The sequence below is a fragment of the Hemitrygon akajei genome, chromosome 9, assembly GCF_048418815.1.
Source record: "Hemitrygon akajei chromosome 9, sHemAka1.3, whole genome shotgun sequence".
In the NCBI taxonomy this organism is placed as follows: Eukaryota; Metazoa; Chordata; class Chondrichthyes; order Myliobatiformes; family Dasyatidae; genus Hemitrygon; species Hemitrygon akajei.
Window position 1 is genome coordinate 134,166,235 of NC_133132.1, and position 18,664 is coordinate 134,184,898.

Sequence of the window (18,664 nt, forward strand, 5' to 3'; positions counted from 1 at the left end):
AATTCAAAAGAGTAGGTCCTGGGTCATTGCAAGCCAATGTATTTTATAGTACTCTGCCAAATTTGGCATCATTTAAATATCTCAGGAATATTTGCCCTTGGACAAAGTATGGGGTCTGGCTTAGGCAGCTGTCAAAATTTGAGCCTTTTGCCCATATGGCATTAATACCAAACAGTTTTTACTACACAGGATCTCCAATGCCCAAGTTTGAAATAAACAGTTTATGGTTAGTTAAATGATCCCAAAAAGCATATTTTAAATGTCATATCCAAATTTCACGGTTATGTTATATAAAGTGCCAACATGCATCACCAAGTGTATCATTTTACACTAAAAAAAAAAAGTATCACCACTATGCAGACTTCCTCCAGGTATAAATTGTTCTGCTCCAAAGTATTTACTACCTGATATGCTGTCTTCCTATTCACTCAAGGTGAATGCCAATGTGTTCTACAATTTAACTGATTATGATTGCAGTAGATTGAAGTTTCAGATTCAGTTTTCATCAGTTTTCAAAGAATTTCAAAATTCTCACTGAAGCCTCAGCCCTTTAATTTTCTCCTAATCCACATGGTATACATGACACAACATTTACTTCACATTTCTCACCAGCCAGATAACTTAGATAGCAAAATACCTTACTGAAATTAGTTTTACTAAAATATTAGTTGCCTCACCTTATCAAGTGGATTAATAGCCTGTCTCAAGATTTAGAGGCATTTAGTCTTGACCCACTGAAACTTGACAAATGTTTTTAATTCTATACTAGTTCCATTTCAGTAGACCAGCAGTTCTTCAGGTCAAAACACTGAATTTTGATTCAATAGACCCCCCCGCCCCCAAAGCATATGCTAAACAAGATTTAAATTTAATGAAAAGCAATTTATTTCCTTCTCCCCACAAATACAAGTTACAGTTTTTGAATTAACATTCAGTGGATACAGGCTTATACAGAACATCCTGCACATAAAATGGATTGGTTAAATATTCAGCACTGAAGATTTGCTATATTTTAATCCTGAATACATCTATTTTAAATAATCTGTGCACATGATATAACAACTAAGAATTCCAAATACAATGGAACCAACAATTGTTGCACCTCCAAGCAGCAGCACTGACCAGGAATAAGATTCCCTTTGGGTATCTGTGGGGCAGTAAAAAATACAATTATTTTTCTGAATATCCACCTTCTAATACTAGTTCAAGAATGTCTTCTCACCCCTCATCCCATTCTCTACTGTAGAAAGTTCTGCCAAGATGAGCACTGCTCCTGATGATACAGATCCCTCCAAGCGGTGCTCTCCAGCAGCACTCCGACCTGCAATTACATAGTCCATCAACACCAAGTTACTGGCAACAAACTTCCCGGGAAGATGGCTAACTTACCCATTCGCTGTTTTCTTGGAACACAGTTTCCAGGACAGAGTAACTCATTTATTGGGTCCTTTTTGCACAAGACTACACTGCAGTGAAAGTACACCTTAAAAAAAACCCAAGGAAAACATTAGATATCGCTCAGTAATTCAGAGCACATTTATGAAGAACAGTTCTCACCTCTCTCAATAAGATATTCAGATCTCCCATGGTAAAAGCAAACATCTTCACTTCAAATCTTTTCACATGACTAGGATACCTGACCCTCTCATTCCTCGAGACTGGATGGAAGATGGTCATATGCGGATCAGCTTCATACTCACAGCTGTTAACAAAATAGCTGAGTCACCTCTTGTTAACTGCCAACTGCCCAGCACCAGAAGAGGCTCACACATACCTTTGGACAATGATAGACCATTGCGGTATACGGTCTCTTTCTGGAGAAGCAGTTGCCCAGCAGGACTGCAAGAAAAGCTCAATTTGTGGATCTTCATTGTGCAGCAGTTGTACTTCGAAGTAGAGAGGTTCAGCCAGATACTTCACGACTGGATATTCACTGTCCTTGTACAAGATAGCATAGGATACATCTGCAAATTTCAAACAAAGACACCTGGATGTGGGTAGGTAGTTTAAGTTTTTTGGAGGGCCCCAAGAGGTGAAAAGATAGTCACAACTTGCCTTTCTTCCCACTTGTGTATTTGTGCTTTAAAGGTATCACCAAATTGACAAGTCACAGATGGTTATTAAAATGCCTTTAATACTTGCCGTTGTGCATAATTATTAAAACCCAAGAGTTTTACCTTTGGCAAGTTGTATACTTGATATGATAGGTCCAAATCCAGGCATAACAATTGGTAGAGGATTAATTTGATGCTCAAACTGAAGATGCACAGAATCATTTATGGGATAACGACAAGATATTGCAAGTCTAGTTGGAGAAAATGTGCAGTTATTCACAGATGTGAAAGAAACTTTATATATCAGTAAAGCACAGGTAACAGGACTTTTTGCTCATAACATCAGCACTGAGCACATTACCAAAACAAATGAATCCCTTCTGCCTGCACATGATCTGTAACCTTCCATGCCTCCATACTTACCTAAAAGCCACTTGAATGTTACTACTTTATCAGCTTCCACTGCTCACCTGCAGCATGCTCCAGGCAGCTGCCTCTAAAAACTGACCCACACACATTGACTTCAAATTGCACAGACCCTCTCCCCTACCCAAAGGATACTATATGCTCTCTAGTATTCAATTTCTACCCAGGGCGGGAAAAAAAAAGTCATTTATGGCTTAATTTTATAAATTTTAAGTCTTCCGTCAAACTCTGATACTCCAGACAAAATAAACCCATGTTTGTCCAATGTTTTACGCCAATATCTTCTAATATAGACAGCATCTTTGTGAAGTTCTTCTGAATCCTCTCCAAAGTCATCACATCCTTCCTGTAATGGATTAAGCAAACTGCATGCAACATTGCAAGTACAGGCTATCTAAGCTTCATACAACTGAAACACAACTTCCTGAATCATACACAATACCTTTAGCAATGAAGCGTACACCTGCTTCTCCACTTTTCTATTTCCTTGCATTGTGCCTTTCAGGAAGGTAGAGACTTGCATCCCAAGATCAGTGCTTCTAAAGGTCCTGCCATTAACTACGCATTTGTCCTCCTAAACAATTGCAACACCTCACACTTGCCCATGTTGAATTCCATATGCCATATCTGCTCCCAGAACTGATCTTTATTTTCTCATTCTTACCGATACGTTGGTTTCTTCTTTGATTTGGCTCCCACGTATACTACTTCATTCTCATAGATCATGTAATCCTTCTCAAACTAAAGGAAGAACATTGGTAGTTACTAAATGCCTGACCAGACATTCTTGCAGGCTCAGCATTCTATACAGACATCCACTGTTTACCCTTCTAGTTGTTCCACATGAGTCTACAGAAAATTCAAAGACTGCTTGGGATTCACTCTCTTTTGCCTTGCAAGTTGGATCTTTCAGCATCAATTTATTCGTGTGCATTCTCAACCGTGTTCCAAGCTTCATTGCTGTAATTACCATTTTGCCATTTGGGAAACATGCTGAAGAGGAGAAACAAATAGTTGTCAAGGCAATAGTGCAAGGCAGCCACTGGTGTAGATGCAAAGGCAAAAGCTTACTTATAAAGTCAGAAGTAGGAAAGCTGCAGGATACGGAGAAGTTTGCTAGCACCTCCAAGCTTTTATTATCCTTCAGTTGGAAGTCAAATCTACTTCTTATGCCTTGGTGGCCAACTTCCTATAATGAAAGGGCAATCGATTCAAAATGAATCCATTCCAACAGTTGTAAGAAACCGTTTGGTGGTAAACTACATACCTCATGGACTACCTCAGCTGCATTACGTGGAACAGTGACTGTTAAGTGGGTGTCATTCTCTCTCATAATATAACTGTCATGTCCAGAGTGAAGGGAGAGCTGCACTTTTCCAATGAAGGGGATCCAATACTGATCCAAGGTTCCATGAGTAATCACCAATGTCATTTTCTCCTCATCACAAAAGCCATTTGCCACAGGAAGTACTGCAGGAGGAAAGTTGCTTAATCTCTGCTGTGAGAATTCAGTTTAAGAACAAAGCCACATTAACTCACCTATATGGTGTTTATGTATTAATTGAACAGAATGGGTGAATATTTCATCTTCTGGCACCACTATCAAGGTGTAGGTGATGTCAAGAGTATATTGTTCAACACCATCTCCAATATACTAAAAGAATAAAATGAACAAGACTTAATAGCTGTTGAGACAGCATTGAAATATATATATAACAAATAGTCCATTACCTTCCTATCCACAACTGGAGACTCCATTGGAACCTCAAGAACAAAGATTTTACTGAGGGTAGTCTCATTTGGGGTTCTCCCATGGTATACATCAAAAAATTGATTTTCTTCATCCACAGGAAAGGACAGAGAACCCAGAGTGAGCTTCTGCAGTTCCACATCAGGAAGAAAGTTGCCCAGTGATACATTAAATAGCCATTGCTCTGGAATGGTATCTGGAAGAGATACATAGAATTGGACTCTTGAAGAAACGACACACACACACACACTTTTGATACTGTTACCTTTTACTGCTGCAGCACAATTTCCTTATCTAATTTTATTGTAGTCAATTTCTAAGATACTTCCAAATGAATTTTAGCAATGGAAGAGACAGATACATGGCAAGCTATTCATACACAGCTTCAAGTCAAATCCTACAAGGCAAAGCACTTTTCTCCATGTATACACTAACAAAAAGGTTCTCCTCCCTATCAACACCAGCATTGCCCACAGCTTCACCACGATATTCAGAAGGCATTTGATAAGGTCCCACATAGGAGACTGGTGGGTAAAATCAAAGTTCAGGGCATCGGGGGTGGGAAGACATTGACATGGATAGAAAACTGGTTAGCAGATAGAAAGCAAAGGGTAGCGGTGAATGGGTGTTTCTCGGAATGGCAGGTGGTGACTAGTGGGGTGCCACAGGGCTCGGTAGTGGGACCACAGCTGTTTACAATTTACATCAACGATTTGGATGAAGGTATAGAAAATAACATCAGCAAATTTGCTGATGATACTAAGCTGGGTGGCAGTGTGACATGTGATGTGGATGTTAGGAGAATTCAGGGTGACTTGGATAGGCTGGGTGAGTGGGCAGATACTTGGCAGATGACGTTTAATGTGAATAAGTGTGAGGTTATCCACTTTGGGAGTAAGAGCAGGAAGGCAGACTATTATCTGAACGGTGTAGAGTTAGGTAAGGGAGAAATACAAAGAGATCTAGGAGTCCTTGTTCATCAGTCACTGAAGGTGAATGAGCAAGTGCAGCAGGCAGTGAAGAAGGCTAATGGAATGTTGGCCTTTATTACAAAGGGAATTGAGTACAAGAGCAAGGAAATCCTCTTGCATTTGTACAGGGCCCTGGTGAGACCACACCTGGAGTATTGTGTACAGTTTTGGTCTCCAGGGTTAAGGAAGGACATCCTGGCTGTAGAGGAAGATTCACAAGGTTAATTCCTGGGATGTCTGAACTGTCTTACGCAGAGAGGTTAGAGAGACTGGGCTTGTACACGCTGGAATTAAGGAGATTGAGAGGGGATCTGATTGAAACATATAAGATTATTAAGGGATTGGACAAGATAGAGGCAGGAAATATGTTCCAGATGCTGGGAGAGTCCAGTACCAGAGGGCATGGTTTGAGAATAAGGGGTAGGTCATTTAGGACAGAGTTAAGGAAAAACTTCTTCTCCCAGAGAGTTGTGGGGGTCTGGAATGCACTGCCTCGGAAGGCAGTGGAGGCCAATTCTCTGGATGCTTTCAAGAAGGAGCTAGATAGGTATCTTATGGATAGGGGAATCAAGGGATATGGGGACAAGGCAGGAACCGGGTATTGATAGTAGATGATCAGCCATGATCTCAAAATGGCGGTGCAGGCTCGAAGGGCCAAATGGTCTACCTCTACACCTATTGTCTATTGATATCCTAGTCATCAAGCATAATGTCCTGATTACGTGGTGCATCTGTTGGATGGCCATGGTGTTTCTCCTCTCCCACACTTGCAGCCATTAATAATTATTGTTCTCTTAATAGCAGGAGAAAACAGCACATATCCTTACTTGACATCAAATCAGTTGGAGTTGAGCACAAAAATTCTCAGCACTACTAGAAAATGCTCAAGAGACTTTTCCTTTTTAAAAATCACAAACTTCAGATATCATTTTACCACAATACCTACCATCAGTGTAAACTAGAGGCTTAGGAATAAAGGGAGTGGTCACTGGATGGACAACGTTCATTTTATTCAGTTCCCAGGTGTCATCTTCCCACAAGTGTTCCAAGAATAGATTAATGCTATACTTGATGCCATACTGACCATTCACCACATAGCTCTGAAAAACAATTCAGTTGTTAGGACCAAGTGACTTCAAGCTCAAACAACTTAAAAACCTGCTTTAAATATGGCAGTTTTTCCCCCCAGTTTGAGAAAGGTACACTGCAACTTGCCAATTGGTAGCACCGAAGCTGATAATGAGAATTAATGTGCAGATGAGAAGGTATTAAGTGCCAATCTGATTTTTGGATATTGACCAAATAATGTCCATTGGTCTGGATGCAGAATTATGATTTTATTAGGATACAGCACCAACTATTAGAGAATGCAAGAATAGTTAGATAAAGATTCACATATAGCTTTTTTTTTTTTTCTAAATTTTATTTAATTAAATTTTTAAATGATTACAAGTGAAGAAAAAAGGATATGTGACCCTTCCCCCCTCCCCTTAATCCCTCCCCCCTAACTACCCTATATAAAAAAAATTAAGAAAGAAAGAAAAGAAAGAAAGAAAGAGTGCCTGGTTGTTGGAAGGTCTCCACATGCTCCATGGAGTTCTTAATAACTTTAGTATATGTATTTATTTCTTTCCCCAAGTAGCCATTAATTTTCTCTTCAGAGCACCTATATATTTAATCCTGTCTTTTGTAAATAAGGGCCCCAGATTTTCAAAAATGTTTCATATTTATCTCTTAAGTTATAAGTAATTTTTTCTAATGGAATACAGCCATAGATTTCTTTTTTCCAACAGTCTATACTTAAATATGTATCTGATTTCCAAGTAATTGCAATAGCCTTTTTGGCTACAGCCAGCGCAATTTTTATAAATTCTTTCTGATATTTATTAAGTTTGAGTTTTGGTTTTGTCCCTTCAATATCACCTAGTAAAAGTAATATTGGATTATGAGGAAGCACATATAGCTTTTGATTAAACTATTTGTTTACACATCTTAAGGAGACAAGGTCTATGGGAATTGGTTGACTTTGCTTCAAACTGTTTACAACACACCCAAATCAACCCACAATCCCACAGAATGCTCTTTTGTAAAGTTGTTTATGAATGCAGGAGTCCAATCTTCATGTTGTCAAATTTGAGTTGATACTAAGTTACATCCAAAGGTGTTTTATTGACCAAATTTCATGATGCATTACTCCTGGCACATCCACTCCAACAAAGAAAAGCTAAATTTAACCAACCTTGTAGTATCCATCCTGTGCACCAATTGGAACCTTTATAAAAAGGGAGGTGTCATTTTTCTCTAAAGAATAATTTCTTTCAGCCATACTTTCTGGATCCAGTTTGATACCATTTACTCCCATAGAGCTGTTGTCTTGATGAACTTCACTGGTTACAATCGGAGTGAATATTCTTGGCAGTGTCCAGATGATTAGGTCATCAGTGAATGATGTACCATCTAGAAGGAGGGGTGGTGGGGGAAGGCACAAGACAAGCAATTGATTCCATGGCAGCAATTTTTTTGATAAGAGGATCAAAACAGAAAGCATCTTAGAATGTATTAAGGCTACAGGGCAAGAGAAAGTGAGAAAACCTCACAAATACTGAAAACAGTACTCCTGGAGTATGGTCCCCAGGTGCTGTGGACAGGAGAACCTATAGCAAGCAAAATTTAATCTCCGATTTTCAATGGCAATTACTTTTGGACATGAGAAAATTTAGTTGTATACAGATTTACTGGCCTATAACATGAACACATTAGTCTATTCTAGGCACTGGATAAATTTTGATCATTCAGTTTTGTACAAGTTGATATGTAAAGGTAGAAGAAAGCAGAGAATCTAGGTGCTATTCATAGTATAATGTTTCAATCCTTACCAACAGGGCAAGCTACTGCAGTATCAATTAGCAGAATCATCCATTGCTGTCTATAGAAGCTAGTTGATCTTATTACAGACAAGGGGACCTCATGGACCTAAATGTAAAGGGAGTAGTCATGCAAATATTATGAAACTCTTGATTACTATTAGAGATTATATTTCCCCCCACTTTCAACCCACCCTCAAGTACATTAGTTGAAAGTATTAGTAAACTTACCAAAACTACTTCAGCCTCCTTTGTGTGATATGGAGCACGGAACAAAATACGAGTCTCAGTGGTGTTGATTCCATAGTTCAACTGGTGGGCTTCCTTCACTGTCATACTCTTTTTGCCACTAGACGTATGGAATACTACTTGCCATATTCCACTTTCTGCATCAACAGCCTAGATGATAAAGACCATGGAATTGATTCTCTCAAATGCCATCCAAAGGATTATTAGGTAATGCCGATTGTTGTTCCTTACCAACGCACGTGCAGATGAAAATTCAGCTCAAGTTTTGAAATTACTTGAAAAACTTAGGATTTGAAAAAGCAGGAAAATAAAGTGGCAGTAGGAGTCAAAGCACAGTTAGGGGTGCATAGATCTAGGCAATAGCAAACTGCTTTATTACGCTCTATTTAGAAGCTTAGTTCTGCAACTGGTGCCTTTAGTGACCTTGGCATGCATCAAGAAATCTGTTAAACTTCCGATTGAGTGGATTCCTCAAGGTTTAAACAAGTGCTTCTGTGTAGAGATGCAATGACATTAACATACACTCTTGGGCGCATTTTCCAAGAAACGGGAGTTGCTCGAAGCATGACATGCTTCTAAATTTTATTCTGGGCAAACATTTATTTTTAAATACAAATCTGTGAGGAAAGGATTATCAAAATATTTAAGGCACAACAGCATTGTTATTACTATTACATTCAGATACTATATAGAACAAATTGAAAGAAATGCTTTAATTTCTATTCTTAAAGTAAGAAACTAGTCTTGAAACATTGCTTGACAACTGGTGAACAATACAGGCCACGACTGGTTACAAACACCTGGATTATGGTACCCTACATACAAATGAGCTCCCATAATAATATAAAGCTCAAAAATTACATGCATGTGCAGACTGTTCATTGCTTCCCTCCCATCAGAAAAAAAAGGACCAGTTTATCCTCTAAACTTTCCAACAGTTGTTCTTCAGTCCTATGCTTTTGATCCATCCCTAGAATAGCGAGGTACCATTTATTCTGCTCCACCACCACCCACACAACTGACAGAATAAAAATCAACTTCTGGACACCGTATTAAACAGGAGCCCATTTGTTTTCTGGGGGACAGTCTCGTTCCCATTTATTTTGTTGAAGGCAGAGTTGAATTCCACATACGAGTATCAACACTGAGATAATAGATTGTTGAAGCACAGATAATATTTCATGCAAATAAGTGGTTAAGTAATCCATCGGTGAACAAATGGCCTCCTTATTCTAATATTTAAAATATGTTTCTTGCAAGACAGTCAGGGGAAAAACCTACTTCTGGAATTGCCAAAGCCCAATCTTCAGCATCTTGAACATAATCCTCCTCAATGGTTGGTATGTTTCTTTGTACAGAGACCTGTGAAGAAGAATTGAAAAGCAGAGGTTAGTGTATTTTCATTGTTGTTTTCACAGCCAGGTTGTGACCATTTACTAATCTGGTGAATTGTTTAATGGTTACCTGCATGTAATTTTGTTCACAGAAGATTTCTCTTCCAGCCCATGGAGAGTACATACAAGACAGAGTTTCATTATACGTTGAAGCACCCATGTCAGCTCCTAACACTTGTATTTGCACAGTAAGATTAAACTGCTCATCATTCTGGAAAGAAATTAGAGTGGATACATTGCACCAGCATGGTTAATACACAGTTAATAAGGTCACCTATAGAACTTCCATTCACCATCTCCTATATTTAGTTTTCTTCATTTATATCTTCAACCTGTGACAACTGGATGTTTGTCAGTGAATCACAGGCGGTATGTAGCAATCATTCCCAGTTGCCTTAATTCTACAGGATCAATTAAAATTAAGAAATAAGAATTGTTAATTTATTTATGACCAGAACCATTGCTTCTCCCTACTCTTTTGCATTAATTGCAATTAAACTGACTTAAGAGATCAAAATGAAACCATAAAAATACTTACTGAAGTTTGGTTTTTAAATTGTTTTTTGCAAGTGAACATTGTAGAATCTACTTACCAGGATATGCACACCACAGCTGAGTATGGAGGCACGGAATTCAATATTCTGGTGATCTACTATGAGAGTGTAACCACACTGTGAAGCAGATTTTGGTGTAACAGAGAAGACATAACCAGACTGATCTGAAAGCAAAAACAACCAGAGTTTGGGCTATTCATATTTGCAAACAATGCCAAAGACTGCTTCTGTGCCGAAATAAAGATGGAGACATACCCTGAGTATTTAAAAGTGGTGGAATTTCTTCTATTAAAAAAGTTCAGTAAGTTTGCTCCAAAAGTTAATACAAACAAGGCTTATTATGCTTCCTGCAATAATTGATAGCTTGCAGAATAGATTAAATGAAAAGCAATTTTAGGCCACACTACATGGTCCTGTTTTATATCCATTTTATTGTTCACAAGTTCTTAATTAGGTGAAATGGGAGAAGAGGTTTGAAATATTATACAATGCTGCACAAATATCCACCAGATACAAAATACAGGCAATACTTTAACTGTAGTTCGAAAAAAAAGTTCAAATCCAACTTCTCAGTTGCTGACTCGCCTTAATCAACTTTAAAATGTTACTTGGACACCTTCAGTTAGCTTACAATTATGTATATGGCCTCCAAGCCTATTCCATTAGTTTTGCTGAATACTGTGCCCAGTTTCTATCCACCTCTCCACCATAGTTTTTTTAATGCTAGTGGCCAATAATCTATTCAGTTATACACCAGCTGTTTCTTCTAAATACTCCACGTTTTTAAAAAGTCATGACCGACCATTTTCCACTGTCAGTAAATCAGGCTTCCTTTCAAATGTTTATTCAACTGTGTTTGCATTTCTTGCATTCTTACAACTTGAGGTTGTTATTCAGTCTGAAACAACAAAAAATCCAATATTTCCTCCCTCATCAACACCCCCTCTAATTCCTCCACAGCCGATTTCTCAGATGGGGAGAATACATTGTATGACAAATTAGTGAGGAAATACACTTGCTGTGAGCTAGTGCAGGACTGGAAGGGTCAAAGTGTGGAGCGTCCCCTTTACCATTTCTGCACTAGGAGTCATTTACAGTAGCCCGTTAGTTCACAATCAGCAGCTTTATACCAAAGGCAGAAAGCGGAATACGGTAGGAAGAATATATTGTATAAACTTCACACAGCTAACGCAGGTCAGGATCGAACCTGAATCACTGGAGCCATGACAAAAAGTACGGCCTACAGCTCAAATATCCGCTGACAAATAAGATTGCTCAACTTCAGGTTATTACCGTAACAACAGTAAAGTTACACAAGTTACGGATTGAGGTGTCGATCGGCCTGCCCGGTACTGGGCTCAATAGTAGAACGCCGTTCCCCGGAAGCAAGGCTCCAGTTCGCGGAGAACTCACCAACAATGTTAACCTGCCAAACTTTCCCAGCGAGAAAGTTCGCGTCCAGTCCAATCCAAAAGACACTGTCCCGACATTCAGTCCTCACAAAATCTGCAGAAACAGAAAACACGGCAGTGTTAAGGATAGCGCCTGACCATCCCTCCCGACGGTTTCACCCGGACACTGACCTGCAGACTCAGTTTGCATCCCGGCGCCCGGAGCTGCCGCAGTCGCCGCCAGTACCAACCTGTCAAGCAAACGAGCGCACATCAGCGAGACGGCAAACTCCGTCTTCCTCGCAGACCGTCCCCGTCACGTTGCGAGACTCACCCGAGTAACAGTGCAGGCGTCATGGTCCAGACCTCGTCGGTCCGGGCGGTGCCTGTGCCGTTCTGCTGCTTCGTTCCCATGAGGAACAGCAGGCAATGAACCCAGCGAGTGCGTGGAAACGATGTCACGCTGCGTGCGGTTTAAATGGGTCCGGAGCGGGCCGGCGGCGAGCACGTGACCCACGTGCCGGTGCAAGCAGCCAGGGAGGGGTGCGCAATGCCCTCACGGCATGGCTTTGCCCTCTGCCTGTGCTGGGGTTAACTCACCTTTCTCTGTGGGATGGAGAATCACCCCAGAGGATCGACGTTCCAGAACAGTCTCTATTGCGTAGGAAGAAAGCCAACAATACAGGCACAAATAAGTATCGCGCACTGTCAAGGAATTGATCGCAAACGGCAAGGTGACCCGTGACTATCAGCGATTGATGAACTTGAACACTCGGCACTTCCGCTGCTCAATTCTCTTGTTACGAGTATAACAAAACATATGGACTACAAGCCCAAATAGATGACAACCACAGATAGGAAGGACGATTTTAGAAGGACCTAGAAGATCTTGAAAAGGAATGCGGCAAGGTTTTGTTGCTGAATACACGGATGATGGGATACAGGAAGGAGGAATTGGAAGAAATCCTAATATTTAATTTTATTTAGGGTCGGAGAGGAAATCCGATTGGAGAAAGTCAAAATGTTGTTGCAGATAAAGAGATGCTGTATTTGTTAGCTGACATAAATATCAAGGGTTTACTCAGGATTCCTCTCTTCGGCTGTCCATGGATTTGGGCAGTTGCCCATGTTGCAAGTCTCCCCTCTCCACACCACTGATGTTGTCCTCCTCAGTGTGCACAGTCCACTCTTGCACACTGTGCTTGATGAAATTGTGAATGCTTCCATTCCACAGGAAGTTACTCAGAATCATAATCTTCATTTGCTCTTCAGAAAACACACCCTCAATCAGCATATCAGACCCTTGCAACCCCTATTTAAAACAAAAGTCAATGCTAGAAGAATTCAGCAAGTCAACCAGCATCCGTGGAGACAAAAGATGTACTGTATATTAAAGTTTTGGGTCAAGACCCTGCAGCTGGACTGACAGGGAGGCAGAAAGAATTGAATTCAATTGAATTGACTTTATTATTTACATCCTTCATATACATGAGGAGGAAAAATCTTTATGTTACATCTCTGTCTAAATGTACAATTATAGTAATCTATAATAAATATGTACAACAGGATAGTCAATATAACATTGAAATACAGTTGCATCAGCATGAATTAAGCAGTCTGATTGCCTGGTGGAGGAAGCTGTCCCGGAGCCTGTTAGTCCTGGCTTTTATGCTGTGGTACAGTTTCCCGGGATGGTAGCAGCTGGGACAGTTTGTGGTTGGGGTGACTTGGGTCTCCAATGATCCTTTGGGCCCTTTTTACACACCTGTCTTTGTAAATGTCCTGAATAGTGGGAAGTTCACATCTACAGATGCCCTGGGCTGTCCGCACCACTCTCTGCAGAGTCCTGCGATTGAGGGAAGTACAGTTCCCATACCAGATAGTGATGCAGCCAGTCAGGATGCTATCAATCGTTCTGCTATAGAAAGTTCTTAGAATTTGGGGGGCCATACCAAATGTCTTCAACCGTCTGAGGTGAATGAGGCACTGTTGTTCCTTTTTCACCCCACAGCCAGTATGTACAGACCATGTGAGATCCTCGGTGATGTTTATGCTGAGGAACTTAAAGCTGTTCACCCTCTCAACCCCAGATTCATTGATGTCTACAGGGGTTAGCCTGGCTCCATTCCACTTGTAGTCCACAACCAGCTCCTTTGTTTTGAGGCATTGAGGGAGAGGCTGTTTTCTTGTCAGGGTGATGACTTCCTCTCTGTAGGCTCCTTCATTATTAAGATTGTCAATATATGGCAGTACGATGGAGGGATAGGACAAAACTAGTAGTGTTAAGTGGAACCAGATGAGAAAAGAGAAAACAGATATATGGAACCAGGTGGAGGACAGAGAGAGGAAATGCTTGAGAAGGAGGAACAAAGGGATATGAATTCTAGATGAACAGGTGAGTGGGGGTTGCCAGAAACTGGACAATTCAGTGTTCAGATTGTTGGGTTGTAAGGATACTCAAGCAGAATATGACGCATTGTTCTTCCAATTTGAATTTGGCCTAAACATAGCCATGGACAAGGCCGGCATAATTTTTGGTCAGTGTGGGAGTCAGAATGAGAGTTAAAATTTCAACTAGAAGCTTGAGATGTCCATTGTAGATAGAGTGCAAGATTGTACAAAATGTTTGCCTCATCAACAAGACTTCTCAAATGCAGAGGAGGCCACATTGTGTTCACAAAATGCAGTAGACTAGGTTGGTAGAGGTGCAGGATTTCTACCTCTTTAAAGTATTGTTTAGGTCCTTGGAGGTGAAGGAAGAGGCATCACACTTCCTACAGTTGCAGGGGATGCTGACAGGAGACAAGGAGGGTGAATGGGAAGGGATTGGTAGAATATGGGATTATGAAGAGAGTAATCCCTGCAGAAAGTCAGGGAGAGGTGTGATTGGTAGTGGGATCAGCTTAGAGCAGGAGGATATCGCAAAGCAATGAGAACGCTAGATGCAGAGATTGATGGAGTGAACTCTACCACTATTCTGTTTTGGGGAAAAAGGAGGTGTCAATGCAGATATGTGAGAAATGGAGGAAATATATGTGAGGGATCCATCAACTGTGTTAGTGGGGAAGTCATGTTTCTGAAAGAAGGAGGACATTTCAGAAAACCGAGAGCAGAAGGCCTCTTCTTGAGAACAGATGGAGCGGAGATATAGGAATCGACCAATATCCCTTCTCGCCCCGATTTGATCCCACTTTTCACCTACCATCCTCTGTCCCGCCCCTCCCTCCCACTGCTATATACTGGGAATCTTTCCTCTTCCTTCAAAGTCCAGTTGTAAGGTCTCGACCAGAAAACATTTCCTTCTAAAGGTGTTGCTTGGCCCGTGGGGTCTTTACGGCATTTCACTTTATGTTCCATATTTTAACATCTGCCATCTTATTTGTCTTATTTCCTGAGTAAATAGTGTGGCGCGTGGCCAAGTGGTTAAGGCGTTGGTCTAGTGATCTGAATGTCGCTAGTTCGAGCCTTAGCTGAGGCAGTGTGTTGTGTCCTTGAGTAAGGCACTTAACCACACATTGCTCTGCGACGACACCAGTGCCGAGCTGTATGGGTCCTAAGGCCCATACAGCTGAAATAAGAAAGTTTAAGATAAAAGGCAAATGTTGAAATACATCAAACTTTACAGTAAGGAAGAATCCAACAATTCAGATTTGCTCCATATGTAACCTAGCTTCATACGGTTTGGTATTAGTATTGGCATTAGTTTAATATTGTCATATGCACCATTATACAGTGAAAAGCTTGACTTGCAAACTGCTTATAAAAATCAGATCATTACACAATGCATTGAGCTAGAATAAGGTGAAACAATAACAATGCAGAATTAAGTGTAAAAGCTACTAAAAAGTGCCTTGCAAGTAACTAACGAAGTGCAAGATCATAACAATGTAGATTGCGAGGCCAAGATTCCTTTCCTATTGTACAAGTGATTCATTCAAGACCTGATAATAGTGGGATAGATACTTTCTTTGAGCCTGGTGGCATGTGCTTTCAGAATTTTGTATTGTCTTCCTGATGGGAGAGAGAGGGGAAAAGGGCCCAGTCTGTCTGGAGAGTGGTCACGTGCAGAACAGTTACTATGCCAAACTGTTATAGACAATAGACAATAGACAATAGGTGCAGAAGTAGACCATTCGGCCCTTCGAGCCTGCACCGCCATTTTGAGATCATGGCTGATCAATTACTATCCATACCCGGTTCCTGCCTTGTCCCCATATCCCTTGATTCCCCTATCCATGAGATACCTATCTAGCTCCTTCTTGAAAGCATCCAGAGAATTGGCCTCCACTACCTTCCGAGGCAGTGCATTCCAGACCCCCACAACTCTCTGGGAGAAGAAGTTTTTCCTTAACTCTGTCCTAAATGACCTACCCCTTATTCTCAAACCATGCCCTCTGGTACTGGACTCTCCCAGCATCTGGAACATATTTCCTGCCTCTATCTTGTCCAATCCCTTAATAATCTTATATGTTTCAATCAGATCCCCTCTCAATCTCCTTAATTCCAGTGTGTACAAGCCCAGTCTCTCTAACCTCTCTGCGTAAGACAGTCCGGACGTCCCAGGAATTAACCTCGTGAATCTACGCTGCACTTCCTCTACAGCCAGTATGTCCTTCCTTAACCCTGGAGACCAAAACTGTACACAATACTCCAGGTGTGGTCTCACCAGGGCTCTGTACAAATGCAAGAGGATTTCCTTGCTCTTGTACTCAATTCCCTTTGTAATAAAGGCCAACATTCTATTAGCCTTCTTCACTGCCTGCTGCACTTGCTCATTGCATTGCATCCAAACAGAATGCTTTCTCTGTTGCATTGATAAAAATTGGTGAGAGTCAACAGGAACATGCCAAATTAATTTAGCTTGCCCTGGAAATAGAAACATTGTGAGCTTTCTTGTCTGTAATATAAACTAGGTCAATTGGACTAGGACAGATTATTGATGATGTTACATCTACGATCTTGAAGCTCTCAGCTTCTCTCAATCTCAATGCTGTTGATATAGACAGAAGCATGTGCACTGCCCCTCTTTCTGAAGTTAATCAATAGCTCTTTCATTTTGCTGACATTAAGGGAAAGGTACCTTGATACCTTTCACTAAGCTTGATACCTTGTCATGATACCTTGTCACTAAGCTCTCTCTATCCATCCTGTACTCTGACCCGTCATTGTTTGAGACGTGTCTCACTACAGTGGCACAATCTGCTAACTTGTAGCTGCAGGTAGAGCAGAATTTGAATGTATGCCAACTCATTATTATCTGTGATATGGCCCACTACAGTAGTATCATCTGCAAACTTCTAGATCAGAGGTTCCCAGCCTTTCATTATTCCATGGGCAAATACCATTAAGCAAGGGGTCTGTGGACCCCAGGTTGGGAATCCCTGTATCAAGATGAAGTTAGAGCAGAACCTGGCCATGCAGTCATGAGTGTACAGGGAGTAGAGTGGAGGCTGAGGACACATCAGTGTTTAGAATAATCATGGTAGAGGTGTTGCTGTCTTTTAGATATGTAGCAACTTTTAAACTCATCCATGAATGGAAAACTTCTGATATTAAGATGAACAAGCCACGCTATGTTTTTGTCAGGTTTTAGTTGACTATGGAGAAGGACAGGGAACAATTTACCATAAGAAGATTTAATTGGAAAAGAATAGAGTTGAGTTTGTTGTGTAGACAAAGGATATTATTCAGGATAGTATATGCTGTGGGCGAAGGAGAAGGCTCATTTATCTCAAGAACATAATGCACACATTCTCTCTGACTTAATGAGTATGGTATTCTCATAAACAGCATCTTCAATAATTTATTCTTTCTTGACTAATTCTGTACTGGAAGGTGCATGGTTAGTCACTTCTGGCATCACCTTTATAATCATTATGTGCTTTACAACTTCCTGCCTAGAGTTCTTATGCCTGAAACTTCCCTTCCACACTTAAGGCCATGACAACCACAGTGATGACACCTGTGGCAAGCTCATCACGTTCTGTTTCCATATTTTAATACACTTTTGTCAGTCACTATATCTTCATTGTATAATACTTATACCTGTATCCTATTTCCTGCTTGTCCACAATTGTATTATATTGACAGAAAGTACCATGGCAAGTCTTGCTGACCATCAAACTTCTCTCACTAACCATTCCCCTCAAATTCAATTGTTCACTTGCATACTAGTCGCAATTTACAGTGGCCACATAACCTATTAAATCACACAATTTTGGCATGTGGATGGAAGCCAGAAGAAACCTGAACAATCACAGGGAGAATAACTTCAGATGAGTTGAAACTGGAATGAGTATCAGTTATTGAAAAGCAGAATTGTTAGTGAACAGCACTGACCAGTGAGAGAGGGAGGGGGGAGGGGACAGGGGAGGGGAAATGAGACAGAGAGACACACAGAGAGGGAGAAAGAGACACACAGAGAAACACAAAGAAATAGAGACATAGACTGAGATTAGACCGGCAATTAACACAAAATGGGACCCTAAATACGTCTTTAGGAATATAATTATTAAAGGTCCATTATTAAGGACCCCAGCACCCAGGGCATGTCCTTTTCTCACTGTTACTGTCAGGTAGGAGATACAGAAGCCTGAAGGCACACACTCAGTGATTTGATTCGGGAACAGCTTCTGCCATCCGATTCCGAAATGGACTTCGAAGCTTTAGACACTATCTCACTTTTTTAATATACAGTATTTCTGTTTTTGCACCTTTGAAATAATCTATTCAATATATGTAATTGATATACCTGTTTATTTATTATGTTTTTGTTTTATTTATCATTATTCTTTTTCTCTCTCTGCTAGATTATGTATTGTTTTGAACTGCTGCTGCGAAGTTAACAAATTTCATATCACATGCCGGTGATAATAAACTTGATTCTGATAACTAACTAATGGTTTCAGGAAGGGTTGTGGTTGATTAGAGACAAAAAAAATCACTTAAAATGACAGATACATTACATGGTTTTATTTTTGGTGTCATTATCAAAGAAGAAATATTCCAAAA

General features: G+C 40.5%; 1 protein-coding gene across 6 annotated transcripts; it reads right to left on the reverse strand.

Moving 5' to 3' along the window:
• Positions 1-861: 861 nt before the first annotated feature.
• zpax1 (zona pellucida protein AX 1) lies at positions 862-12,234 on the reverse strand. Of its 6 annotated transcripts, XM_073057020.1 has the most exons (22): positions 11,988-12,234; positions 11,846-11,904; positions 11,676-11,768; positions 10,302-10,426; positions 9,779-9,919; positions 9,596-9,676; positions 8,297-8,464; positions 8,078-8,174; positions 7,441-7,658; positions 6,148-6,301; positions 4,212-4,426; positions 4,020-4,134; positions 3,748-3,950; positions 3,552-3,669; positions 3,307-3,473; positions 3,145-3,221; positions 2,178-2,305; positions 1,775-1,964; positions 1,558-1,702; positions 1,390-1,483; positions 1,223-1,321; positions 862-1,147 (listed from the first exon to the last, which is right to left on the reverse strand). In XM_073057020.1, exons 1-22 carry the CDS (start codon positions 12,065-12,067, stop codon positions 1,029-1,031), a joined length of 2,886 nt encoding a protein of 961 aa, XP_072913121.1. In that variant the 5' UTR covers positions 12,068-12,234; the 3' UTR covers positions 862-1,028. The 6 variants fall into 6 exon arrangements, 5 of the variants coding, with proteins under 5 accessions (XP_072913121.1, XP_072913120.1, XP_072913122.1 ...); XM_073057019.1 differs by having other exon boundaries at positions 3,307-3,669; XM_073057021.1 differs by lacking the exon at positions 1,223-1,321 and having other exon boundaries at positions 3,307-3,669.
• Between the last annotated feature and the right edge of the window lie 6,430 nt (positions 12,235-18,664).